Consider the following 25,276-nt stretch of genomic DNA (forward strand, 5'->3'; position numbering starts at 1 on the left):
GGGAGGCACCGGCGGAGCTGCAGTCAGGTAAGGCCCATTGTCCGCGGGAGGGAGCCCGCCTGGGCCCAGGTGGGGACGCAGCGCGGGTTCTGGGGCTGGGCCCATTGCTCAGATGGGCAAGCCGAGGCGAGGAGGGGGGCGGGGCCACATGACGCGGCGCGGAGACGGGCGGGGACCCCGGTGCCCGCGTTCGCCCCCGCGGGTTCCCGGCCCCTCCTACACCTCAACCCCTACCCTCCCCCCCCCCCCCCCCCCCGTTTTGCACGAGCGCGCTCCTCTCCCACTCCTCCAGTCCTGCTCCCCCGCACCCTCCCTGCACCCCCGTCCCCTCCTTCCCTGCTCCCTCGCTTCTCCCGCCTTTTCATGTCTTGGTTTGGTGGGGCTGGGCCGTCTCAGCCCAAACTTTCACCGTTCCCGCATTTTCCTCCCCAAATTCAGGGTCTCCGATCCGGCCGGGTCCGCACACTGTGCCGACACATCAGTTCCCTCAGCTCCAACTTGGGAGGCGGGAAGCATCGCTCCGCTTCACAGATGTGAAAACTGAGGCTGAGAAGTTGCTGCACTGATTCAGACTCAGAGGCTCCGGCTGGGGGTGCGGGCCCGCTCATCACAGGGGATGGACCCCCAAGACTTAATATGCCCAAAACTTAAATCAGGCTCCAAAATCGCCAGTTAGGGGAGAGGCCCTGGACGCTTTCACTTTTCCCAAACCTTGGCCCTGCCCCACTGTCAACAGCACTGGCTTGGGGGTTCCCTAGGGCCTGGCAGGTGGGTGAAGAGTGGAGGCTAAGGCTCCAGGAGAAGGAAGCAGGGTGGGAGGGGAGGAGTTCCTCAGTCCTTGTCGGCGGCGTGGGGACCTGGCCTTGGCTGTCTGGAGGCCACAGACTTTGAGGTTTTGTGGAGGCTGTGTGGATTCCAGAGCACGCGGTGCTTATTGATGGTGAAATGCAGTGTTGATATTTGTCCTGGTGAGAACTCAAAATCTAAGACTCAGCAGTAAATATCCTTTGGTCGGTCTCTGTTGGCGGTTTTAGGGTCTTGTTTGTGAGTTTCTCCTTTAATGCAGTGACATTAAACCATTTCTCAAACCAACAGCAGGGCAGGGGCCGAGGGGTGAAGACGGACACAGTGCACTGGCCTGAGCCGGGCTAGTCCTTGTGGACAGCCACCTCCCCAGTCCCCTGCCCACGGAGGACTCAAAGTCTAGCCTCTGTGTGACAGAGAGAAGCCAGGGGCTTGTGGGAGGTCAGGGAGGGCTTCCTGGAGGAAGTGACCATTGAGTTGGAAGATGGGTGAGAGACAGGCAGGGAAGGGTGTGGCACACTGAGGTTACACAGAGGCTGGGGGACTGTAGTTGGCTGGGGATAAGTCACATGTGAGGTGGGGTTAGAAATACCTGTAGAGTACCTGACAGGTGGTCAGGTGGAGCCGGTAGGAATTTACTTGGTTGTCATTGAGTCGCTGAAGTGCACCCTCAGTGAGATGTTTTGTTTGTTTGTTTGTTGTATTCATTTGTTTAATTTTTAGATTGCACATATAAGTGAAAAACTATTTGTCTTTCTCTGACTTACTTCACAAAGCATAATACCTTCCAGGTCCATCTGTACTTTTGCAAATGGCAATATTTGATGCTTTTTTATGGCTGAGTAATATTCCATTGTGTATATATGCTACATCTTTATCCACTCATCTGCTGATGGGCGCTGCAGCGAGATGTTTTAAGGTCTGGAAACTTGACTAAACATCCCATGGATCTTGGCATGTCCCTAACAAGCCAGTTCCAGCTGAGTCGGTTGTGGGCACGCCATGGATGGTGGCTTCCAGCAAGAGCTCAGCCACCCTGGAAGTGCCTGGCGTGCATACCCATTCCCTGATTTTACCCTCTTTTACTGATGGGGAAACCAAGGCACAGAGGCAGCAGGAGGGGGAGAATGAACCACAGAGGGAGTCAGAGACCTAGTTTTGGAGCAGGTCACTTTCCCTCTTGGGGACTCAGCCTCCTGACCTGTAAAGTGGCCGCCCTTGGCCATCCTTCCCCAAAAGCATCACGGACACCTTTGCTAATGGCTCTCAGGCCCTAACTGTCTACTTGATTGCCTCATTCCTCACTCACACCAGCCTCATGAGGCAGGGGCTGTTACTGTCCCCTTTTACAGATGAGGAAACTGAGGCAGGGATATTTAGATGACTTTCTGAGGTCACATGGCCAGTGAATGGAGAGCCAGGCCCACTGTGCTGTGGCTGCAGTATTCACGCCCTCCTCACCGGGCCAGCTGCCTCCCAGGGCCCTGAGATCTGTCTCCTGGGTGGAGACATTCCAAGCCTGCCAGTGACTGCCCTTCAAATCTATGTGAGAATAGCTCTGGGATATGAAAATGATGCTTTCAGTTTCTTTTCAGATAAATTACTTAACTTTTCCCTCAATCTTTTGATTAAAATTGATGTTCAAGGAAGATGTGCCACATGTATCCAGAGGCTTCCCGGGCCGCCCAGGGTACATCTGAGGGTCCCCTTCTGGGCCCGGCACTGAGGGAGGGGGATGACCTCAGAGATGTCCGTGTGGGGCTCAGCTGCAGGGTCCCGTCCCAGCCACCTTCCTGGAGGCTCCCAGAGCTGCTGGCAGCTGGATCTGGCCACTGTCCCGGTTTCTGGGTCCCTGGAAGGCAGGCGACCAGGCCGAGTCGGGTCCTCGTTTTCTCACCTCTCAAATGGGCATCAAGCAGCAGGGTGTCCTGAAGCTCAGAGGGAATAACACGGGTGCTCAGTGCCGGCAGAGTGTGCCCTGGTTAACAGCTGGCGCTGGAGCCTGACGCCCCGACCCCCATCCCGGCCACGTGACCGTGAGTTGCTAACCAGAGGAGCTGACCACTCCGTGCCTTGGTTTCCCCACCTGTAAAATATGGGCAGTGTTATCACCTACTCCTAGGGTTCCCGGGAGAAAGAAACAAATGAGTTAATGTGTGCAAAGTGCCTAAAACAGGGCAGGGCACCTTTATAGGTGTTTACACTTAGCAGTACTCGTTGTCCCGCCTCCCCCCGACCCCTGTGCCCAATCAGGGAAGGCGTGTGGGGGACCGAGCTTGTGTGGAACCTGGTCCTGCCCGGGGCGGGGCCAAACGGTTCTTTCTTCAGTGACCTTGGACAGAGGAGGGCATGAGAAGTTTGTTTCAGTCGGAGCCTGTGACTGTTCCATTGAAGGAACTGATTTGGCAGGTCAGGAGTCCAGAAGCTTCTGGGGAGCTGCCCCTTCCCTCCCCCCACCTGGTCATAAAACTAAAACAAGCAAAGGAAACTGGTGGCCAGGAGGCTGTCTGGGCTGGGGCGTTTGTCATCCACAGAAAAACGGCCTGTGGTTGGGATGTGGACCAGCAGGGCATGTGTGTGGGACTTCTGGAAAGCACCTCCTCTCTGGGCCACGATTTCCATCAAGTTTTAGGGGCCTCTGAGGCCCCTGCAGCTGTGAGGGTCTCTGCTCCCACCCGTGTCCCTAAAGCTCCCAGGTCTGTGCTGTTATAACACCTTGCATATTAGGTAGGAGAGCTGATGGATTTATTTAAGTTTTTCCCGTGATGGAGAATTTCAGATGTTCAAAAGGAAGCAGACATCCTAGCATAAACCGCCACCACGCTGCAGCCAACCTGGCTTGCGCTCAGCCCCACCTGCTCACCGCCCCCCATCCCCACCTCGGCTCACCTCCCCCCCGCTTACCCCCTGCTCCCCTGTTATTTTAATACTCGTGCTCCATAAATACTGCAGGGTGCCTCGACTTTTATAACATGACCGCAATATTATTATCACACTTAAAACAATGAACCGTAATTCCTTAATATCCAATACCCAGTTAGTATTCAGAATCCCAATTGCCTCAAATATAAACATTTCTTATATTTTTTGTCAGGATCCAAATAAGGTTAATCTGTCTTCTGACCAACGCCTGGCCTCTTTAGGAGTGGTCTGTACGTGGCTTCCACAGGCCTGGTGACCGTTACCATGCATTTGCCTCCAGGGTGCCCGACCTTTCAGCGTGATGTCACACGTGCCCTTTATTTGATCCTCATTGTGGCGCTGGTGGGGCAGGGCTTGTGCCCATTTCACAGATGGGGAGTGGGGTCTGAGAAGAGTGGACCGGCTTCACTGAGGAGGCACCTTGAGTAGGGGGGGACATGGGCTGGAACCCATTCCTCTGACTCTTCATCTGTGCTGCATGCTCACAGCGCCGGCGCAGGGGCTGGGGGCCAACGCTGCAGAGGTACAGAGGGGTCTGTGGATCGGGTACAGAGGGGATCAGAACCAGATCCCTGGCTCTGCAAAGTACAAGTGGCCTGACCTTCCCCGGGGACTTGGGGTGTTTTTCTCTCTGGCTTCATCGGAGGCAAGTCTTTATTTGGCCCGGCTAAACTGTAACCAGATCTTTCTATACAGAAGCATCTGAAGGTGGAGTGTTGGTTTATGGGGGCCCTGTGGATACCACTTCGATTTCCAAGGAGGCCAGTGAGGAGGTAGATTTGGATTCAGAGTGAATTATTGAATTGGACTTGAGCCAATGGTAGTAATAGAAACCATAGGGATCATTTACTCCCTGCAGGAGCTGTGTGTTCCAGCTAGAGGGGGCCGCATGTGCAAAGGCCCTGAGGCAGGAACAGCTTGGCATGTTTGAGGAGCAACCCTGAGTCTTTTGTGGCTGGAGCACAGACAATGAGGGTGGCGTGGAGTGGTATGAGATGAGCTCCTGAGGGTGGCGGGGCCAGGCCACAAGAGTCTTTCAGGTGTTTGTAGGGGTTTGAATTTTATTCCAAGAACTACAGGACGCTGTTGGCACTCAGAGGGTGTCATGGGAGGTGTGGAGTAAGTAGTTGGGATATTCGAGTTGAGAGTTGGGGGAGAGGTCTGGGCCTGAGATCTGGGTTTGGGGGTGGAGAGCCTGGGATTTAATATCCCTTAGGGAGGAGAGGAGAGGACCCAGGGTCCCCCCACCCGACAGGTCTGAGTATGGATGATGGAGATTATGGCAGAGCCCCCAGCTGTGTCCTCTTCCGGGACAGAGCAGCCTGGGATGGCAGACAATGGAGCGAGCAAGGTGGGCAGTGGGAGTGACCTGGGGCGGGGGGGGGCGGTGTTGGTGAGACTGGCCAGGAAGGCTTTGAATGCTAGGCTCTGCTGTGTACACTTTGTCTGCTCTCTTGTTCAACAGACACCCCAAGTTCCTTTCATGTCCTGGGCTGGATGAGTGCTGGGGCTCAAGCGTGAGTCAGAAATGGCCCCGGGGCTTCCCTGGTGGCGCAGTGGTTGAGAGTCCGCCTGCCAATGCAGGGGACACGGGTTCAAGCCCTGGTCTGGGAGGATCCCACATGCCACGGAGCAACTAGGCCCGTGAGCCACAATTACTGAGCCTGTGCGTCTGGAGCCTGTGCTCCGCAACGAGAGGCCGCGATAGTGAGAGGCCCGTGCACCGCGATGAAGAGTGGCCCCCACTCGCAGCAACTAGAGAAAGCCCTCTCACAGAAATGAAGACCCAACACAGCCAAAAAATTAATTAATTAATTAATTAATTAATTTAAAAAAAAGAGAAATGGCCCCGGCTGTCAGGGAACACACGGTGATGGGTCAAGAAGGACACATGGACACCTGGTATAGGCTGATGAGGACTGCCAGAGTTTGGAGGAAGCCCCTCTCCCAACCTGTGGTAGGTGGGGGGTCTGGGGACACCCTAACGCTTTTGACTGTAACAGACAGAAAACCCAGCTCTGAACCAGCCCAAAAGTCCAAGCGGCCATATCAGCCCATGTAGCTGAAATGGTCTGGGGATGCTATGGAGATCAGGTATGGCTTGATCAAGGCTGAGCAATTTCCTGCCCTTTTTGTGGGCTGCTGGATCTTCGGGGTGGCAGCAAATTGGCTCCAGCCATTCCAGGCCTCATCTTTATACGCAGCTGTGTGGAGAGAAACTCCTCCAGTGGCCCTCTCAGGACAGCAAGCGATCTTCTTTCCCAGAAGCACCTGGAAAGCTTTTCCTGATACCTCACAGGCCTGAATGAACCTATATCTGTGGCCAGGAAAGTTGCTGTGTGCTGATTGGCTCAACTTGGCTTCCTCAGCAAACCTTTGAGAGGGGAGATAGGCTTCCTCTTAGGTAATCAGGCAGGCTGGGAGGTGGGGTGGGTCAGCTCTTTGCAGCTGGAGGGCTGTGCAGGTGAGGGGTGCACACCTGAGCGAGCACCTGGGTACCGTGGGCAGGGCCACAGGGATGCTGGGGAGGGGAACGGCCCCAAGTCTCGAGGTTGGTGTCTACAAGAACCACAGGTCTCTCTGCAGACCCCCCTTGTCTTTTCAGAGTGCCCACTGTCCCTGGGACTTGTGGGCAGGCCTCTGACAAAGTCCTGTAGCAGGTCACAGCTCATTTGGACCTTGCTGCTGCCACCTTTGGGTGTCACGCCCAGGTTCCAGTGGGTTCTGGCCCCACTACCTGAACAAATGATCTACACCTGCCTTCTCGCCAGTGTCGGGGACCCAATGGTGTTTGTGATCAAGAGTGGGTAGTGGGGTCTGTATAAATAAATTTGTGACATAGCTGAGACAAAAGGGTGAAAATTACTCTTCATGGGGTGCAACCCGGAGACTCTGGAATCCCAACTCAGGTGGCCCCCTTCTCAGCCCCTGCCTCTTATGCCTTGACTTTGCCCCCCCTACCCAGGTGGGACCCTGTGCCAGCCTCCTTCTCTCTGGGTCTCCGTGACCTCCCTGTAAATATAGGGTTAGGCGTGGATGGCCCTGAGCCCACCTCTCTTCCCCGCAGAGCCCTTTATCAGACGCCCCATCCTGAGCCTAAAGCCAAGAGCCAGGTCCTACAGATACGGCCGCGGGCTCTTGCTCCATGCGGCCCGCACATCGTCCGCGCCACTCAAATTAAATTTGGTGCTAATTTGCCCGAGGTAAGTAGGTGATAATTTGTAGCTACAGCATTAAGATAATTGCTGTGAGGGTCTATTTGTGTAATGTGCAGATATATTTTCATAGCAACAAACCATTTTGCTATGAATTATACATAGAACTGTCGGGTGATTTGAAGCCTCTTTTGCGCGCCGGCCGTGTTGCGCCTGCCCCGGTCCATGGCTCTAGCCGGCGCGGCCTCGCGATGCTGGTGGCTCCTCGGTGCCCACGTCCCCCATCCTCGGGCCACGGAGCCTGGCTCAGAGGGCAAGGGCTCGGCAGCGAGAGGTTCGGGAAGGAGGTGAGGCGTGTGTGGACTCAGGTGGAGGGCAAGGCAGGTCGGGGGTGATGGAGCTGCTGCTCTGAAGCCCACTGCCAAGGAAAAACGGTCCATTTGTAATGTCTGGTTTATTCTCATTTTATTTCGGCATTTATATGCCGTATACGCATACGGCCCGTATGGGCCCGTATATGCCGGGCCTGGTGCTCAGGGATCCCGTTTCATCAAGTCCAGGCCCCACCTCGGGGGGGTGGGGGGCGGTGAGGGAGCCCCCTAGTCATGTTAACTAAAGGATCACAGAACCAGCTACCCACTCGTACCTGGTGGAGAGGTGCAAATGATGGGTACCAGAGGGGTGAATGATGGGTACCAGAGCTGCGATTGATGGGTACCAGAGCGGTGAATGATGGGTACCAGGGCGGTGAATGATGGGTTCCAGGGCGGTGAATGATGGGTACCAGAGCTGCGAATGATGGGTACCAGAGCGGTGAATGATGGGTACCAGAGCTGCGAATGATGGGTACCAGGGCGGTGAATGATGGGTTCCAGGGCGGTGAATGATGGGTTCCAGGGCGGTGAATGATGGGTACCAGAGCGGTGAATGATGGGTTCCAGAGCTGCGAATGATGGGTACCAGGGCGGTGAATGATGGGTTCCAGGGCGGTGAATGATGGGTTCCAGGGCGGTGAATGATGGGTTCCAGGGCGGTGAATGATGGGTACCAGGGCGGTGAATGATGGGTACCAGGGCTGTGAATGATGGGTTCCAGAGCTGCGAATGATGGGTACCAGAGCGGTGAATGATGGGTACCAGGGCGGTGAATGATGGGTACCAGAGCTGCGAATGATGGGTACCAGGGTGGTGAATGATGGGTACCAGAGCTGCGAATGATGGGTACCAGGGCGGTGAATGATGGGTACCAGAGCTGCGAATGATGGGTACCACAGGGGTGAATGATGGGTCCAGGTGCTGGGAGCGTGTGGGGGAGGGGCCTGACACACTGTGGTTGGAAAGGGAGGTCAAAAGGATGAACAGGAGTTGCCCTGAAGGTGGGGACTACTGTATAATATGAATATATATTTCATCCTTGTCCCCAGTTCTTGACACAGAGCTCCTAAAACGTGGCAATTTCCTGCATGATAGGAGTGAATTTTATTCATAATGAGCCCTTTTTGACCTTACCTAAGGCCATACTAATGAGATGACTCAAGGTGGGGCCCCTAGATAGCATCAGGATGGGGGCTGGTCAGAGGACCCACCCTCCTGATGAGAGGGTTAGGGCTGTCAGCCCCCGCTTCAATCTCCAGGGAGCGGGGAGGGGCTGGAGATTGAGTTTAATCAATGGCAGTGGTCTAATCAATTATGCCGGTGTAGTGAAACTTGGGTGAAAACTCTGGAACCAGGAGACTTCCGGGGTGGTGAACACATCCCTGTGCTGGGGGGTGGCACACCCAGCCAGGGCCTGGGAGCTCCGTGCGCAGCCGTGCCCGCATACCTTGCTCTGTGCATCCCTTCTGTTCGGCGGTTCCTGAGTTGTAGCCTTTAAAATAAACTGGTAACCGTAAGTAAAGCACTTTCTTGAGCTCTGTGAGTCATTCTAGCAAATTACTGAACCAGAGGGGGGGTCATGGGAGCCCCCAGATTTGTAGCCAAGTCAATCAACCATGGCTGGTGCCAGATGGTGGGATGTGCCCATGGTTACTTTCCTCCTTGCATTAAAAAATATATATTTTTGACATTTCCTACCATAATTTGGAGTCATTTTGGCTCTTGGCTGGAGTCAAGAGACCTGGTTTCAAGATCCAGCGCCATGGGCTTGCTGTGTGGCTTTGGGCAAGCCCCTTCCCCTCTCTGGGCCTCAGTTTTCCTGCTGTACAATGACAGTTGACAGCACAAGACGTTCACTGTGATCCTTCTTGGTGCCAGTGTTTTGTGATTCTGACAGTTCGTGGGAAGGAGGAATCTGAGTGTGTAAGAGACCTGTGTCAGTCACGTTCTCCAGAGAAGCAGAAACAAAAAATAGGAGGCATTTATACAGAGAGATTTGTTTTAAGGCATCGGTTCATGCAGTTGTGGGGACCAGCGAGTCTGAAATCTGCAGGGCAGGGCAGCAGGCTGGAAGCTTAGGCAGGAACTCTGTGTTGTAGGTGTTGAGGCAGAATTCTTTCTCGAAAAACCCCGGTGTTTGCTCTTAGGCCTTCAGCTGATTAGACGAAGCCCACCCACACCATCGAGGGTAATCTGCTTTATTCAAAGTTAATTGATTGTAAGTGTTAATCATATCCACACACACCTTCACAGCAACATCTAGACTGGTGTTTGATCAAAGAACTGGGCACCGTAGCCCAGCCAAGCTGACACGTAAAGCCAACCATCACAAGGCCGGTGGGACCAGCCCGACCAGGTGCAGGAGCCCTCCGCTCCGTGGGGGCCCCCCAGCCAGTCAGAGCCCCTTGGGGCTCCTGGGCCTGGAGAGGACAGACCGGCTGTGTGGTGCCTGGTGGGAGCAGGACACTGGCCTCCCGAGGATCGCCTGGGCAGCACGGGGGTGGCTTCCTTCCCTTGCCCTGGCCGTGTGCCCGTCCTGCACGGGGTGGGGTCCTGCTGGCCATACGCAGCAGGGGGCCAGGGGGGGCCACCAGGCTCTGACCCAAGCCCAGGGGAGCAACCCACGACGGGAGAAGAGCTTTATTTTACTCTCGACTATGGGCCTGCGGGGTTGGGGGCTCACAGGGCTCCCCTGACAGTTACCCGCCAGCTAGCCCTTCGTTGCCACAACAAAGCACAGATTATGTATGACACGCTCAGGCCCAAGCACACAAGCTTCAAAACAAATAGTGCTGCCTGTGCTGTTTGGGCTAGGTGATCGGGGAAAGGCTCTGAGCTTGCAGAGGAAAAAAAAGGAGTGAAAAGCATTCTGGTTACAGCAGAGTCTGGAGGAAAAGCAAAGTCTTCTTGGCTTCAGAGGCTCTGGGGCCTCAGGCTGTGCTGCTGGGCTCAGTGCAGCTGGAGTTCCCCCCATCCCCCCGGGGGCTGAGGAGGAGGCCTGGGGCCCCTTGGGGGTTCACCCCGGTGGTCAGTGCCTCCTGAGAGGCTTTGAAGCAAGAACGTTCCAGACGTGTTCCTGGCCTTGGGCGGGCGGGTCGCCCAGGAGGTGCCCCTGCCTTTTCAATCAGGGGCCCCTGGTGCCCTCAGAAGGTTGCTTTCAAGCTGTTTGTTAACAGGCTGGTGACAGGCTTATTCCAGGCTGGCGCACCCAAGGGGGAGATGCAGGGCTGGAAGCTGGGGGCTGGGGGGAGGGGCCGAGGGTGGAGTGGGGCCAGGATGGCCTCCCCCCATCTTCAGACTTCGGGACCCCCTCTCACCTGTCGTGAGGTGTCAGTGGAATGACAGGGCGTGTCGGGGGGCGGTGTAGAAGGTGTGCCAGTGACCCCTGAGACCTCGCCTGCCTGTTCCTGGGGTCTCTGCCCCCCTTTCCCTTCCCTGCCCCTGTCCTGCACGCCCCCCTTGTACCCTGCCCAGGGTCTCCCACCAGCAGCCCAGAGAGGGCACAAGCCTGGGCAAGGCCACACAGCCGTCTGTGGCAGCAGAGTCCCCCTGAGCGAGCAGGTGACCTGGGCTGGGAAGAGTGCTTGGGGGGTGCGGAGCACAGCAGGGGGCAGAGAGAGGAGGCTGATTGAAACTGGACATGAGCCAGGCAACGGTCACTGGCGACATGGCCCCTGGGCAGCGGAGAGCCATCAGAAGGGAAACACCAAAACCCCAGGCTTACCTGTGCCAAGAGAAGCCGTAGAGGCAGAAGTCCTAGGGGTTGTCCTGGGGCTGACTCGCCGTGTGACCTCGAGCCACCGTAGGCCCCTCACTGGCCTTGGTTTTGTTCTCTGATAAATGGGGTGATAGAGCCACGCCAGGGCTGCTCCCTCCTGCCCGCCATCTGTCTCCAACTGTCTTTAAGAAAATTGTTCAGCGTACAGAAACATGTAAGAAAACACATTTTTTACCGTGATTTGGAAATTGGTACCATTCGTTATGGGTTTTCTCTGTCTCTGTCTTTCTCTTTTTCTTAGCTGAACTCCTGGAAGGTGAGTGGCAGACCTCCTGCCATTCCCTGCTGACTATTTTAGCATCTGAGTGTAAAGACATTCTCTTGTATAACCCGATACCATTCTCACATCTAAGAAAATTAACCGTAATTCCTTTAATGTCATCAACCATTCAGGCCACATTCAAATTGTGCCAGTTGCCCCAGGAATGTTTTCACTGCTCTGTTTATTTACTTACTCACTTATTTATTTATTTACTTATTTATTTACTTATTTGCTGCATTGGGTCTTTGTTGCTCGCATGGGCTTTCTCTAGTTGTGTCAAGAGGGGGCTGCTCTTCCCTATGGTGTGTGGGCTTCTCATTGCAGTGGCTTCTCTTGTTGCGGAGCACGGGCTCTAGGCGCGCGGGCTTCAGTAGTTGTGGCACGCGGGCTCAGTAGTTGTGCCTCGCGGCCTCTAGAGTGCAGGCTCAGTAGTTGTGGTGCATGGGCTCAGTAGTTGTGCCTCGCGGCCTCTAGAGCGCAGGCTCAGTAGTTGTGGCGCACGGGCTTAGTTGCTCCGCGGCATGTGGGATCTTCCCGGACCAGGGCTCGAACCCGTGTCCCCTGCACTGGCAGGCGAATTCTTAACCACTGCGCCACCAGGGAAGTCCCTTCACTGCTCCTTTATAAACCATCAAGGTTCCCGTGCTGTGTTGGGTCCTTATGTCTCTCCATCTCCTTTCAATCTAGAACAGTGCACCCACCCCCACTTCGCCCCCTCCCCTGCTTTTTTTTTTTTTTTTTAAATAACATCAACTTTTAAAGAGACCAGGCCAATGAATTGCCTTGTAGAATGGCTCTCATTCTAGGTTTGTCTGATTTTTTTTTTTTTTTTTTTTGGCCACACTGCGCGGCTTGTGGGATCTTAGTTCCCCGACCTGGTCCACAACAGTGAAAACACAGAATCCTGACCACTAGGCCACCAGGAAACTCCCCTAGGTTTGTCTGATTTGTTTTCCCCCATCATGGTGTCATTTCTTGTGTTCTTTGGTCCCCTGGGGTGCTTCCTCTGGAACAATAAAGCTAGAGGCTTAATTAGATTCAGGTGAGGTCTTTTGGGCACGAATATCGCAGCGCATCTGGAGGTGCCGAGATCAGGGTGTCCCGCCATCGTGGTGCTGAGCTTGCCTGACTGCAGTGGTGGCCACCAGAGTCTATGGGGAGCACGTCACCTGTGCCTCGACACAGCCGTGTTGTCCACACCCCTTTCCTGCCCCCAAATCTCCCTCCTCTTTGCAGCAAGAGACACCAACTCCCATCCCAGATGGTGCTGCCCATGCTGCTGGTGGCCTGGGCGTTGGGCTGAATATTCCGGGGTCTGGGGTGCTCTGGGCTGATGGGTGGGGTGGTGGGTGAGCAGACAGAGCTGATTACAAAACGTACGTGGGCGTGCCGTCTGGTTATGACTTTGTCAAATGTGGGTGCACGTGGGCAAAACTGGAGGAGAGTGTGCAGAAATAAAAGTTGCACACAGGGTAGTGGGAGACTCCCTGCTACCCCATAAACTTAAGTCCTTTCATGTTGTTGTCATACCATTTTGCTATTTAGAAATGAACTGTGGAGTAGGGGGAGATCGGGGGGATTTAATCAGGCAACATGGAGTGGACCAGTTTCATTGAAAGACTGTGTTATCTGCTGGCCACGGAGAAGAAGCTTGGATCAGGGGAGAGTGGCGTCCTCGGGGGCCCTGCTGAGTTAGCATTGGTGTCGCCACTTCTAACTGCCTCTCCTGGAGGGGAGAGGTCGGGACTGAGTGCAGGGCAGGGCTGATGTCCATTGGTGCCCGTCATAGCTCTGTTCTAAGCCAGATCTCCCCCAAAGAGTTTTCAGAACTGAAGTTCATTTTCTTGTGCCACAATCAAAAAGAAAAACAGTGTGGGCTTGATTGTTTCATTCTCTTAAAGTAGAGAATACTGAGGAAGATTTCATCGTGTTTCAATACCACTGATCTTTCAACGAAAAATAATCAGTACTCGTTTTGTTACAAGTGACAGGTCATCTATAACCCAAACTGGCTTAAGCAGAAAAGAGGATTTATTGGATCTTTGCACTCAGGTACAGCTGGATCCAGGTGCACAGTGTTTTAGGGACATTTTCTCCATCCCTTGCGTTGTCTTCTGCCATGGGCTTCATTTTCCTCCAGTTCCATGTGGTGACCTTGGGTAACTCCAAGCTCACATCCTGTCAAGTTTGGGTCCAGTAGAAGAAATTTTAAAAGTATCTCTTCTGGGCTTCCCTGGTGACACAGTGGTTAAGAATCCACCTGCCAATGCAGGGGACACGTGTTCGAGCCCTGGTCCGGGAAGATCCCACATGCTGCGGAGCAGCTAAGCCCGTGCACCACAACTACTGAGCCTGCGCTCTAGAGCCCACGAGCCACACCTACTGAGCCCATGTGCCACAACTACTGAAGCCTGCGTGCCTAGAGCCCGTGCTCCACAACAAGAGAAGCCACCGCAATGAGAAGCCCGCGCACCACAACGAAGAGTAGCCCCCCCTTGCCACAACTAGAGAAAGCCTGTGCGCAGCAACGAAGACCCAATGCAGCCAAAAACAAATAAATAAAATAAATTTATTTTTTAAAAAAAGTATCTCAGTAGCTTTTTTTTTTTTAATTAATTTATTTATTTTTGGCTGTGTTGGGTCTTTGTTGCTGCACGCAGGCTTTCTCTAGTTGTGGTGAGCGGGGGCTACTCTTCGTTGCGGTGCGTGGGCTTCTCATTGCGGTGGCTTCCCTTGTTGCAGAGCACAGGCTCTAGGTGTGTGGGCTTCAGGAGTTGTGGCATGCAGTGTCAGTAGTTGTGGCGCACGGGCTTAGTTGCTCCACAGCATGTGGGATTGTCCTGGACCAGGGCTCGAACCCGTGTCCCCTGCATTGGCTGGCGGATTCTTAACCACTGTGCCACCAGGGAAGTCCCCTCAGTAGCTTTTCTAGACATCTTAGAAGTCACTCTGATTGAACCAGCTGGGTCTTGTGATCACTCCTGAGCCAGTCCCCATGGCTCAGGGAATTTGGTACTGTGATTGGCCAGGCAAAAGTCCTGCGTTCCACACGCACGCACACGTGTGCACATGCATGTGTGCATGCATGTGTGTGTGTACTGTGTGGGCATGCATGTGCATGTATGTGTGTGTGCATGTGGGCATGCATGTGCATGTATGTGTGTGCATGTGGGCATGCATGTGTGTGCATGTATGTGTGTGTGCATGTGGGCATGCATGTGTGTGTGCACGTGTGTGAGAGAGAAAGTGGGTGAGTTACTGGCAGAGGGGGAGGGGATGCTGGTGGCCACGAGGACAGCAGTCCACCCTCTCCGGCCATGAGCTCCCTTCCTGTGGGGCTGCAGGCCTGGAATCTGGTCGTAGCCTGTGTCTATGGCATCCTCGCACTGGGCACAGTGTGGGCTGCATGGGCCGGGGGCGCTGTGCCTCTGACGCCCGTTGGTGTCTCCTGACACCGGCCTCCCTCCGTGTGTGGCCTCAGCCAGCTCCTGGCCTCTGTCAGTCTCCACGTGTGTCCGGTCGATGTCCACTCCCTTCCGTGATCATCTGGGCCCCTCTGCTGCCCGAGCACTTTTGAGGGCACAGATCTGATCCCCTGTGTCGGGGTCCCGGCTCCGCCCAGGATGTGGCTGTCAGGTGAGTGGCTGAGGCCCGCAAGCCCCCGCCCCCCGCCCCCCGCCCCCGCACCTTCTACGCAGCGCCTCTTCTCCCCCACCCCCTCCTCGAAGCCCTTCTGCTCCACTGCTGTCCTTTCCGGGCAGCCCTCCCCCACCGCCTGGCCAAATCAGAGCTCCCAGATGCCCTGAGCTTTCCCAGCATGAGCACACGGGACGGCACCCCAATGCGGAGACAGAGCGTGGCCGGCACCGGTGCCCCTCCCCCTCCGCCCCCCACCAGCGTGCGCACCTCCCCGGCCTCCGTCACTGTGGGCTCACTTGGCCTGGCTTTGCACGTGTAGAAATGGAATCATACTGTGTATCTTCTTTCGAGTCTTTTTGCTCGATGACATCATGGGACGCGCAGCCCCTTTGCACGGCGGCTGAGCGTTGCACCGACGCGCCCTGCACGGCCTCTAGCTCCCTTCACTGTCTGGGTCGTTTCCAGTTTGGGGCTGTCTCAGTGCTGCAGCTCAGAACCTTCCAGCCATGTCCTTTGGTGCACAGATGTACACATTCTGCTGGGTGTGTGTCCAAGAGTGGAACTGTGGAGTCTGAGACATACAGATTTTGGTTTTTTTCATTCTAAATTAGACTGCACTGTTTAAACATTGGCAGCTGTCACGGACAAGCACAGACTCTGACTTCTCCCCCAGAGTGGGCAGGTGCGGCCTCGATGGGCCAGCTCTGAGTGGACACCCTGGAAAGGGGACTTACCTCTCCTTCCCTGGGCCCCCGTGACTCTTTGCTCTTTTATTTTATTTTATTTATTTTCATATTTATTTATTTATTTATTTGGTTGCACAGGGTCTTAGTTGCAGCAGGCGGGCTCCTTAGTTGCGGCTCACTGGCTCCTTAGTTGTGGCACACGAACACCTAGATGCGGCATGCATGTGGGATCTAGTTCCCTGAGCAGGGATTGAACTGGGCCCCCTGCACTGGGAGCGTGGAGTCTTATCCACTGTGCCACCGGGTAAGTCCCTCTCTGCTCTTGTATATCTGTGGCCAGTGTCCTGGGTAAGAGCTTTGGAGTCCTACAGCCCTGCCCTCAGTGGGCTGTGTATCCGCCAAGTGACCCCCTGACCTCTGCCTCAGTTCTCCCATCTGTGAAATGGACATGGAAAATGGCACTTAGTTAATGGGGAGGTTTTTTTTTAAGAAGGTTTAAAACTTTTCTATATTCATAAAACATTCTTATTTTAGTTCAAATGACTTAATCTTATATTAAGAGCAATACAGTCTTTTGCAAAAATGAAAAAAGGACAAACATGGAAAAATAAATGGATTTATAAACCCTAATCATAGAACTCATAGAAACCAGCATTTCAAAAACACTGTTCTACGTTTCTTTTCACTATTAAAAAACTGGACCAAACTATACGTGCTGTTTTCACCTTGCATTGTTAATTTTTAAAAACACCTTTACTGAGATATAATTCGTATAACATATAATTCACCAAAGTATACAGTTCAGTGGTTTTTAGTGTAGTCACAGATATAAGCGACCATCACCCCAGTCAATTTTAGGACATTTTCTTCACCTCCAAAAGAACCCATGCAGGGAACTCCCTGGCTGGCCAGTGGTTAGGACTCTGTGCTTTCACTGCTGAGGGCACGGGTTTGACCCCTGGTGGGGGAACTAAGATCCCACAAGCCATGCAATGCAGCCAGAAAAAAAAAAAAAAAGAACCCATGCTACTTTGCTCTCACCTCCCTAATCCCCGCTTCCCCCTCCACCCCCTGGCAGCCAATAATCTGCTTTCTGTCTCTATGGATTTGCCTATTCTGGATATTATAAATGGAATCATGTTATCTTTTGTGGCTGGCTTCTTTCACTTAGCATGACATTTTCAAGGTTCATCCGTGTTGTAGCAGGTGTCAGTACTTTATTCCTTTTTATGGACAAATAATATTCCATTGTTTGGGTACTTACAGAGTTTTGTAAAGATTTGCACAGGTTTTGAAGCAGCATCCCAGGCCCAGGATGACCAGGTGGTGACTCTTAGCTATAGTTGGGATTAGTAGCTCTGCGGGCATGAGCAGCTCTAAGTGATCTTCACTGGCCTCAGGTACCCGCTCCGTGAAGTGGGTACAGGAGTCAGTGTGCGTATCTCTGAGGGGGTGGTGAAGCAGGAACGATGCTGTCCTCGAAGTGCGTTGGCCCTGGAAGTGCTGTTCTCACTCCACATGTCCCCCCCATCCCACTGCCCTTCGTGCCCTTCTCCCCCGGGACGTGGGGCCGTTGGGGAGGGGGAGCCCCATCTAGGTGCACCCATTGGGGGGCAGAGCCTGTGGAGGAGGAGATCAGATATAGGGGCCCAAATGTGGGGTGGATGCCACCGTCCAGGGGTCTGGCTCCCGGGACCTCGAGTTGTTCATTGAGAGTCCATTCTCCCACGTTGGGGGGGGGGTGCGGGGGAGGGCCGGGCAGGCTGAACACCAAACGCCAAAGTGATCTGAGGTCTGGGTGAATCAGACATGGCTGCCTTTTTTCTTGTCAAGAAGGGAAATTAAACAGCCCACGGGCCACGTGAAGGGCATTCCTCCATTCCTCAAGCCCGGTGCACTTGTCTTAAATGCCCCCCCGGGTTCCGTGTGCTTCTCCCTCAGGGCGTTGGAAGGACCCCATGCCCAGATCCTCAGGAGGTGGCATCCCAACGATGTCTCCGGGCCGCCCTGCCCCCCAGCAGAGCACGTCCGGGCTGGAGTTGGAGGAGCTGGCTGAAGCAGGTAAAGTACATTCTCTTCCAGCCCCATCCCGGGAGAAGGAGGTTGTTGGTGCCCATTTATTTTTACAGGTAGTATATTTATGTGGCTCAAAAAATCTAACCCTGTAAGAAGAGGTGGATGAGCCCCAGTGGACACAGGTCAGCCGAGCCCCAGAGCACGGCCTGGCCTTGCCGGGCTCTAGCCTGGTCCACACACACTCCCCTCTGCCTCTGCGCGAGGCTATCCCTGGCATTTGCTCACACCCTCCAGCTCTCTGTTAACCCTCCCGGTGGCCTCCTGGCCTCTCTGGACAAAACCCAGCTCCTCACCACGGCTTCGAGGCCCCGTGGTCCGGCTCACCCTGGCCGCTCACCCCTGCTCTCCCTCTGGCCACAGTGACCTGTCACGCTCGCCCCGCTGGGGACCCTCTCCTCTTTCTGGGACACTCAGTCCTCACCCCGCCGGTTGTTTTATGCCCGTCCATCGTCAGCTCCTCAGGGAAGCTGCTCTCCCCCTACCCTGGGGCACAGCGCCTGGTCCGATCCCTCATCTCGGTGGGCTGCACGGGACGGGGATGGGGCCAGCCCGCTGCCCTCTGCCACCTGCCCTCCACTCAGCTGCCCAGGGACCCTAGTGGGGATGGAGCATATGCCCCTCGCTGACTCCAAGCCCCCAGCAGCTCCGGCTCCTCAGGATGACAGGTCCCTGCTCGGCTTCTCTGTTTCCCCTCGGGGACTCCCTGCAGCCACCTCATGGCCTTTGCACGTGGTTCCCTCCACCTGGATTCCCCTTCCAGCAGCTTCCAGCCTGGCTCCCTGCTTCCCCTCCTTCCCGCCTCTGCTCAGACCTGACACACTCGGCCCCCACTGCGGCCCCCCTCACGCAGCTTGATCTTTCATCAGCATTTGTCCCTGACGCCTGACATTTCTCTCTTGTCTGTTTCCCAACCCCACCAGAAGGCCGCCCTTGAGGACAAAGTGCATGCGTCCCCTTGGGCTGCTGTAACAACGTCCCACCGAGTTAGCGGGTTAAATCAACACTGTCTGAAATGCGTTTCGCTGGGCTGGTCCGCACTCCCTCGAGGGCTCCAGGGGATCATCTCCCCATCTCAGATCCTTACCTTAATCACACCTGCAAAGTCTCTTTTGCCATCTAAGGTCACATGGTCTCAGGTTCTGGGGATCAGGACGTGGACATCATTGGGTGGCCTTGATTCTGCCCACCACAGGGACTCTGCGTTTCATGCTGTGTCCCTAACTGTCTAAAACTGTCCCCTGCACGTGGGGATACTCAGTACATATTGCTAGATGACTGGATGGCTGAGGTGTGCCCTGCAGCCTCCCACGTTGGTCCCGCTCTGGGACCTGTCACACTGTTGATAAACAAGGGCCTTGCCCCGTCCAGCCCTCCCCCGGACCTTCACGGGCTCAGGGGACACCAAGAAGTGGGGGTGGCCCTGGGACCAGTGGGTGAGAGGCCACAGGAGGCAGGCTGCACACCACGTGAGGCAGCCTCACTTGGGCCTGTCCCCCCAGCGACAGATGGCCACCCTGGGGTCGTGGGTGGGTCTCTCTGGCATGGGGTGTGGGTCTGAATCAGGAGGTCTCAGACCTGGCTTTGCATCAGGATCATCTTCAGAATTTGTTAGGAAAAGTCAGTGCTTCCTCCCAAACCCCTCACCCCACCCCGTCATGCCCTCTGGCGATACTAGCTCAGCTGTTCTGACTCTCGACGCCAGTCTGCTGTGTCAGTCTCCTGGGGCGGCTGGAACACAGTACCGCTAACTTGGAGCCTTAAGACAATAGAAGTGTATTCTCTCTCAGTTCCGGAGGCTAAAAGTCCAAAATCAACGTGTCAGCAGGGCCGTGCTCCCTCTGGAGGCTGCAGGGGAGGACCCTTCCTGCCTCTTCCAGCTCCCGGAGCTCCAGGTGCTCCTGGGCTTGTGGCCGGGTCACTCCAGTCTCTGAGCCCATCTTCGAGTGGCTTTCTCCCTGGGTGTCTGTGTCCTCTCCTCTTCTTATAAGGACATGTCCTTGGATTTAGGGCCCACCCTAATCCAGTGTGACCTCATCTTAACTCATTTCCTCTCTAAAGACACTATTTCCAAATGAGGTCACATTGTGGGTTTCCAGGTAGATGTGAATTTTGGAGTCATACTATTCATCCCAGTACATCTGGGGGCCGAAGTCTACCCTCACCTGAAATTTGAAGCTTCTGTTTGTTTTCCAACTGAAAACATGTTTTCTTTCTTTCTTTTTTTGGCCGCTCCACGCAGCATGCGGGATCTTAGTTCCCCAACCAGGGATCAAACCTGCGGCCCCTGCATTGAGAGAGCGGAGTCTTAACCACTGGACCACCAGGGAAGTCCCTGAAAACATTTCTGAAGGAACCTGGATTTGTTTTGTATGAACGAACCTCCTGTACTAAAATTAAACTTTGGAAGACAGCCCTTTTCTTTTTCTTTTTTCTTTTTTTTTTCTTTTTCTCTTATTTTGCTTAAGCGAAACATATTTATTTATTTATTTATTTTTTAACATCTTTATTGGGTATAATTGCTTTACAATGGTGTGTTAGTTTCTGCTGCATAACAAAGTGAATCAGCTATATGTATACATATATCCCCATATCCCCTCCCTCTTGCGTCTCCTTCCCACCCTCCCTACCCCACCCCTCTAGATGGTCACAAAGCACCGAGCTGATCTCCCTGTGCTATGCGGCTGCTTCCCACTAGCTATCTATTTTACATTTGAGAGTGTATATATGTCCATGCCACTCTCTCACTTCGTCCCAGCTTACCCTTCCCCCTCCCCGTGTCCTCAAGTCCATTCTCTACGTCTGCGTCTTTATTCCTGTCCTGCCCCTAGGTTCTTCAGAACCATTTTTTTTTTTTTTTAGATTCCATATATATGTGTTAGCCTATGATATTTGTTTTTCTCTTTCTGACTTACTTCACTCTGTATGACAGACTCTAAGTCTATCCACCTCACTACAAATAACTCAGTTTCGTTTCTTTTTATGGCTGAGTAATATTCTATTGCATATATGTGCCACGTCTTCTTTATCCATTCATCTGTCGATGGACACTTAGGTTGCTTCCATGTCCTGGACAGCCCTTTTCTTACTGCCTCATAGCACAGTGACCCCGCTTTCTTCCCTTGACCCCAGCCACGGCTTCCTGCCGGCTGCCAGTGTCAGCATCTTACAAGAAGGCCCTGAGTCAGAGTTTGGAGCTGGGAAATCAAGTTCACGTCCACACCTTACTGCCGATTAGCAGTGTGACCTTGGGCAAGTCATTCTCCCCTCTGAGCCTTAGTTTCCACTGCTGTCAGTGTGGAAGATACTCCAGCTCTCGGGTCTCATTTTTCTCCTTCCGTGGTGCAGTGTACTGAGCAGGTGCATAGTGGGCACACAGCAGAGGCGGGCACAGAGTGGGCGCACAGCAGAGGCAGGCACATAGTGGGCACACAGCAGAGGCGGGCACAGAGTGGGCGCACAGCAGAGGCGGGCACAGAGTGGGCGCACAGCAGAGGCGGGCACAGAGCGGGCGCACAGCAGAGGCGGGCACAGAGTGGGCGCACAGCAGAGGCAAGGTGCATGTCCAGACATCAGGAGGCTCCCTCGCTCTCCTCCTTCCTCGGAAATACAGCTACTTCCTCTAATCCTTGTCGTCTGCCGCAGAGCTGCAGAGAGATGAGGAGGCCGCCGCACTGGGTGCCGTGAGAAGGCCCTCGGTGGCGCCCATGGCTGGCCCAGACCCTGTGCTGAGCATGAATCACCCCTTCTATGACGTGGCCCGACACGGCATCCTGCAGGCGGCAGGTGAGTCCTAGTTGGGTGGTCGGTTCCCAGGAACACCGCAGTGCCAGCCTTCCTGAGGGCCCTGCGGCGTGTGGCGGGCTCAGCAGGGCCGCTCACTCCAGCTTGGCTGTGCCCAGAGCGTGAAAACCACAGAGGAACAAAAGTACCTGCCAGTGTTTTGAAAACGCAAATGACACAGCTGTTAGAGTGCTGCCAAGTGCTCTGAGTAGCCACTGGGCAGCACCTTTAAAGAGCGCAGGCCGGAATTAAACGGATTGCTTGATTAACCTAGGACTGTTATGCTACACTCATCAAAAGCAACACTCAGAAGGCGAGCAGCCCCACGCCCCACAGTGGCCAGAGGGGAGTCTATTTTTTTTTTTTTTGGATTTTATTTCATTTATTTTTTATACAGCAGGTTCTTATTAGTTATCTATTTTATACATATTAGTGTATATATGTCAATCCAGAGGGGAGTCTATTGCATCGTTTTAATTGATCCTGAGGAATCAGGGCCACTCCAGGTACACTTCTCACATGGGCAGCTTGTTAGTCAGGGTTCCCTAGAGAAACAACTAGTAGGCTATATAGAGGTATGTATCCGAGGAGATTTCTCATAGGAATTGGCTCTCACGCAATTATGGAGGCTGAGAAGTCCCATGACTTGCCCTCTGCAAGCTGGAGACCAGGACGCACGTGATGTAAATCCCACTCCGAGTCTGGGTAAGCCCGTGGCTTTTCCAGTTGGAGCACATGGTGAGAGCAGACCCCAGGGTTCCCTCCCTGAGGGCCAGTCCTCTACCCACCTCCTCCTGGGCCTCACCTTGGTGTCCAGGTTTGTCCCCTCGGCCCTAACTCAGGTTCACACTCCTGTGTGGCCAGCGGCCTGGGGGACGGTTCAGGACCTGGAACCCTTTTTCCTTCTCCTCCAGGAGGTGGCATGTGCCAATCCCGGAACCCCACTCCTCCAGGGGTCCACTTCAGGTGTACCCAGGCGTCCCTCCCCACCAAGGGCTTCTGCCAGGTGCCGCCTCCCCCAGGGCTCAACATCAGGACCATGGCCAGAGCCAAAGACTCTTATCAAAAGTAATGTTGAATGATCTCTCATTATTACCTTAAGGGACTGTGTATTTGGCCAGATGGAAACTTTGTAGAATTTTAAGTCTTAAGATAGTGTTGGGACTTCCCTCGTGGCTCAGTGGTTAAGAATCTGCCTGCCAGTGCAGGGGACACGGGTTCGAGCCCTGGTCCGGGAAGATCCCACATGCCGTGGAGCAACTAAGCCCGTGCGCCACAACTACTGAGACTGTGCTCTAGAGCCCGGGAGCCACAACTACTGAGCCCACGTGCCGCAACTACTGAAGCCCACGCGCCTGGAGCCTGTGCTCCAAAACAAGAGAAGCCACTGCAATGAGAAGCCCATGCACCGCAAGGAAGAGTAGCCCCCGCTCTCTGCAACTAGAGAAAGCCTGTGCGCAGCAACAAAGACCCAATGCAGCCAAAAATAAATTAAAATGATAGTGTTGATTTAAATATTTTAGGGAATTCCCTGGCGGTCCAGTGGTTAGGACTGTGCACTCTCACTGCTGAGGGCCTGGGTTCAATCCCTGGTCAGGGAACTAAAATCCTGCAAGCCATGCGGCACAGCCAAAAAAAAAAAAAAAAAATTTTAAAGAGTGGTGGTCATCTTCTGAAGCTCCAGTCTGGGTCCCGGGCTGGGTGTGAGCTCAGAGGCACATTAGATGTTGGAAAGCAGGGTGGGAAGAGGGAAAGTTCCGCCCCAGGATCAGAGGCGGTGGGAGGTATAATCTTAGAGGCGAGTGGCAGAGAAGAGAGAACAGAGGGACATGCCGGACCTGGTCCTGCTGGGTGACTGACAAGTCACCACCTTCACAGCCAGAGCTTCCCTCACAACCATGCAGACCCCAGCTGGGATTTCCTGCAGGACACAGACAAAACTAGTCTTCAAATCCCCTTTCACTCCTGCAAAAAACAGTTAGCAACCTTAAAATAAAAACCTAAACAAACTCCCACATTAGTCCCAGTGAGATCACTGATGCCTTTATTAAGCGTTTTAATCGTCCTTCACTCTCAGGAACCGATGATGGATGGTGGTGGGCGTGTCACGGGCCTCAGCTCAGGGAATCATTTCTTTCTGCATAAACAGGGCTTCTCCTGTCTCGGAGACAGTGAACAATGTCGTGTTGTAAACAGCGAGGGGAGAAGAAGGGGTCGTGAGTGAAACCGATGCCTTGTAGAATTTGCATTTTATTGATAGTTTTCATTTCCTCCCATATATCGTCATCTTGAAGCCCGTTTCGATACACTGGCCTGTGTTGCCAGAGAGCAGCAAGGGTATCCACTCATCTTGACTGATGTTGTTAATGCAGATGCCCAGAGACTGCTCAGTGAGCGGAAGGGCTGGGGATCCCGGGGCTCCTCACGGCTGCGGAGGAGGCCTGAACGCAGGGGCTGCGGGAGCGCGAAGGCCTCCCCACCCGGAACATGGGGTCCCAGGGGCAGAGGAGGCCGTGGAAGCTGGGCTGGGGGTGCTGCCCTTGAAGCCAGCCGGTGGCTCACTTGGCTTCTCTGGGCCTCGATTTCCTCACCTGCAAATGAAACAGCACACCTGGAAGCACACACCATCCTGCTGGACACGTGGTGACGGGTCACATTTATTGAGCATCTGCTGTGTACCAGCTCTGCATGGCTTTATTCAAGCTGTGGATTTAGTCCTTCCTGCTCCCTGCGGAGTCAGTTCTCTTATCCCCACGTTGTAGATGAGCAGAGAGGCTGGCCCAGGGCTGCCCAGCTGGTGCGCGGGGCAGGGGTTCTGTCCCGATGGGCAGAGCGCCCAGCGTTGGCTCTTCCTCTCTCCCTCCCTCCTTTTTCACTTTTTTTTAATGGAAATTTTCAAATGCATCAGAGGTAGAGAGAACAGCATAAGGAACCCAATGTACCCACCGTGGCACTTGTTCTAAGCTGCATAAAAGTTTGTCGAATCTGAATAATGCTGTGATATTAGTTTGGCAGGACATTTAGAAATCTGTTGATGTGAAAGGAAAATGCTGTGAGTTGCCCTTTCAGTTTGGGGGGAGGTAAAATGCCTTCAAGAGTAGCTGACCTTCATAGCTCAGCCTCGTGCAAGTGGATAGACCTTGCAAACCGTACATGCTCAGGAAGTGTTCATCGAATGAAATCAGTGTTTTTTGTAAACAGGATGCTCATAGGGGAAAGGAACCAGGCCCGATGTGGGCGCTGGGCTTGCATCCTGTACGTCCCTGCCTCAGTGCCTTTGCACGTGCTGTGCTCTGCCCAGGGACCCTCCCTACTTTCGTTTGCAGATGGCAGGGCAGGAGGGGCTCACAGCCTGGCCAGAGCCCCTCTTACCCCATTGCTGGCTGAACTGAGTCCAGACTCCTCGGGGGGGAGTTCATCATTCTGACCCTTACCTGCCTGTTTTGCCCTTGTTTCCACACCCCATCCATTCTCTGGGCAGGAGCACATCCCCTCGCCTGGCCAGCACAGGGCCCCCTCATCAGCAGTAGGTCTGAGGTGCCTCTCCCTCTGCCACTGGCAAACTGAGGAACTGTGGGTGGGAGGGAAGCGGGGCCCGAGCGTATGCGGAGGGCACTGACCTCTGCTGGAGACCTACTATGTCCTGGCGTTACCCAGAGGGATCTCGTTCTTAGACACCTGGTTCTCCGGGTTTTCTGAGAGCCTGACGTGAGACTTCTCGTTGGGAATTTCCTGCTGCTCACCCTTGGCCCGGGGGTGGCCACGCTGCCCGTCTCTGGCGGGGGCATCATGTCCCCATG

At 54.2% G+C, this 25,276-nt stretch overlaps 1 protein-coding gene across 1 annotated transcript in view; it reads left to right on the forward strand.

The window, feature by feature from the left end:
* ARHGAP8 (Rho GTPase activating protein 8) overlaps positions 1-25,276 on the forward strand; it is a 61,536-nt gene continuing 36,260 nt past the window's right edge. Inside the window, 3 exon segments of the mRNA XM_036867488.1 lie at positions 1-27; positions 17,562-17,681; positions 21,339-21,479. Of these exon segments, the coding sequence (XP_036723383.1) occupies positions 17,579-17,681; positions 21,339-21,479 (244 nt within the window). The 5' untranslated portion in view covers positions 1-27; positions 17,562-17,578.

Source organism: Balaenoptera musculus, chromosome 10, assembly GCF_009873245.2.
Source record: "Balaenoptera musculus isolate JJ_BM4_2016_0621 chromosome 10, mBalMus1.pri.v3, whole genome shotgun sequence".
In the NCBI taxonomy this organism is placed as follows: Eukaryota; Metazoa; Chordata; class Mammalia; order Artiodactyla; family Balaenopteridae; genus Balaenoptera; species Balaenoptera musculus.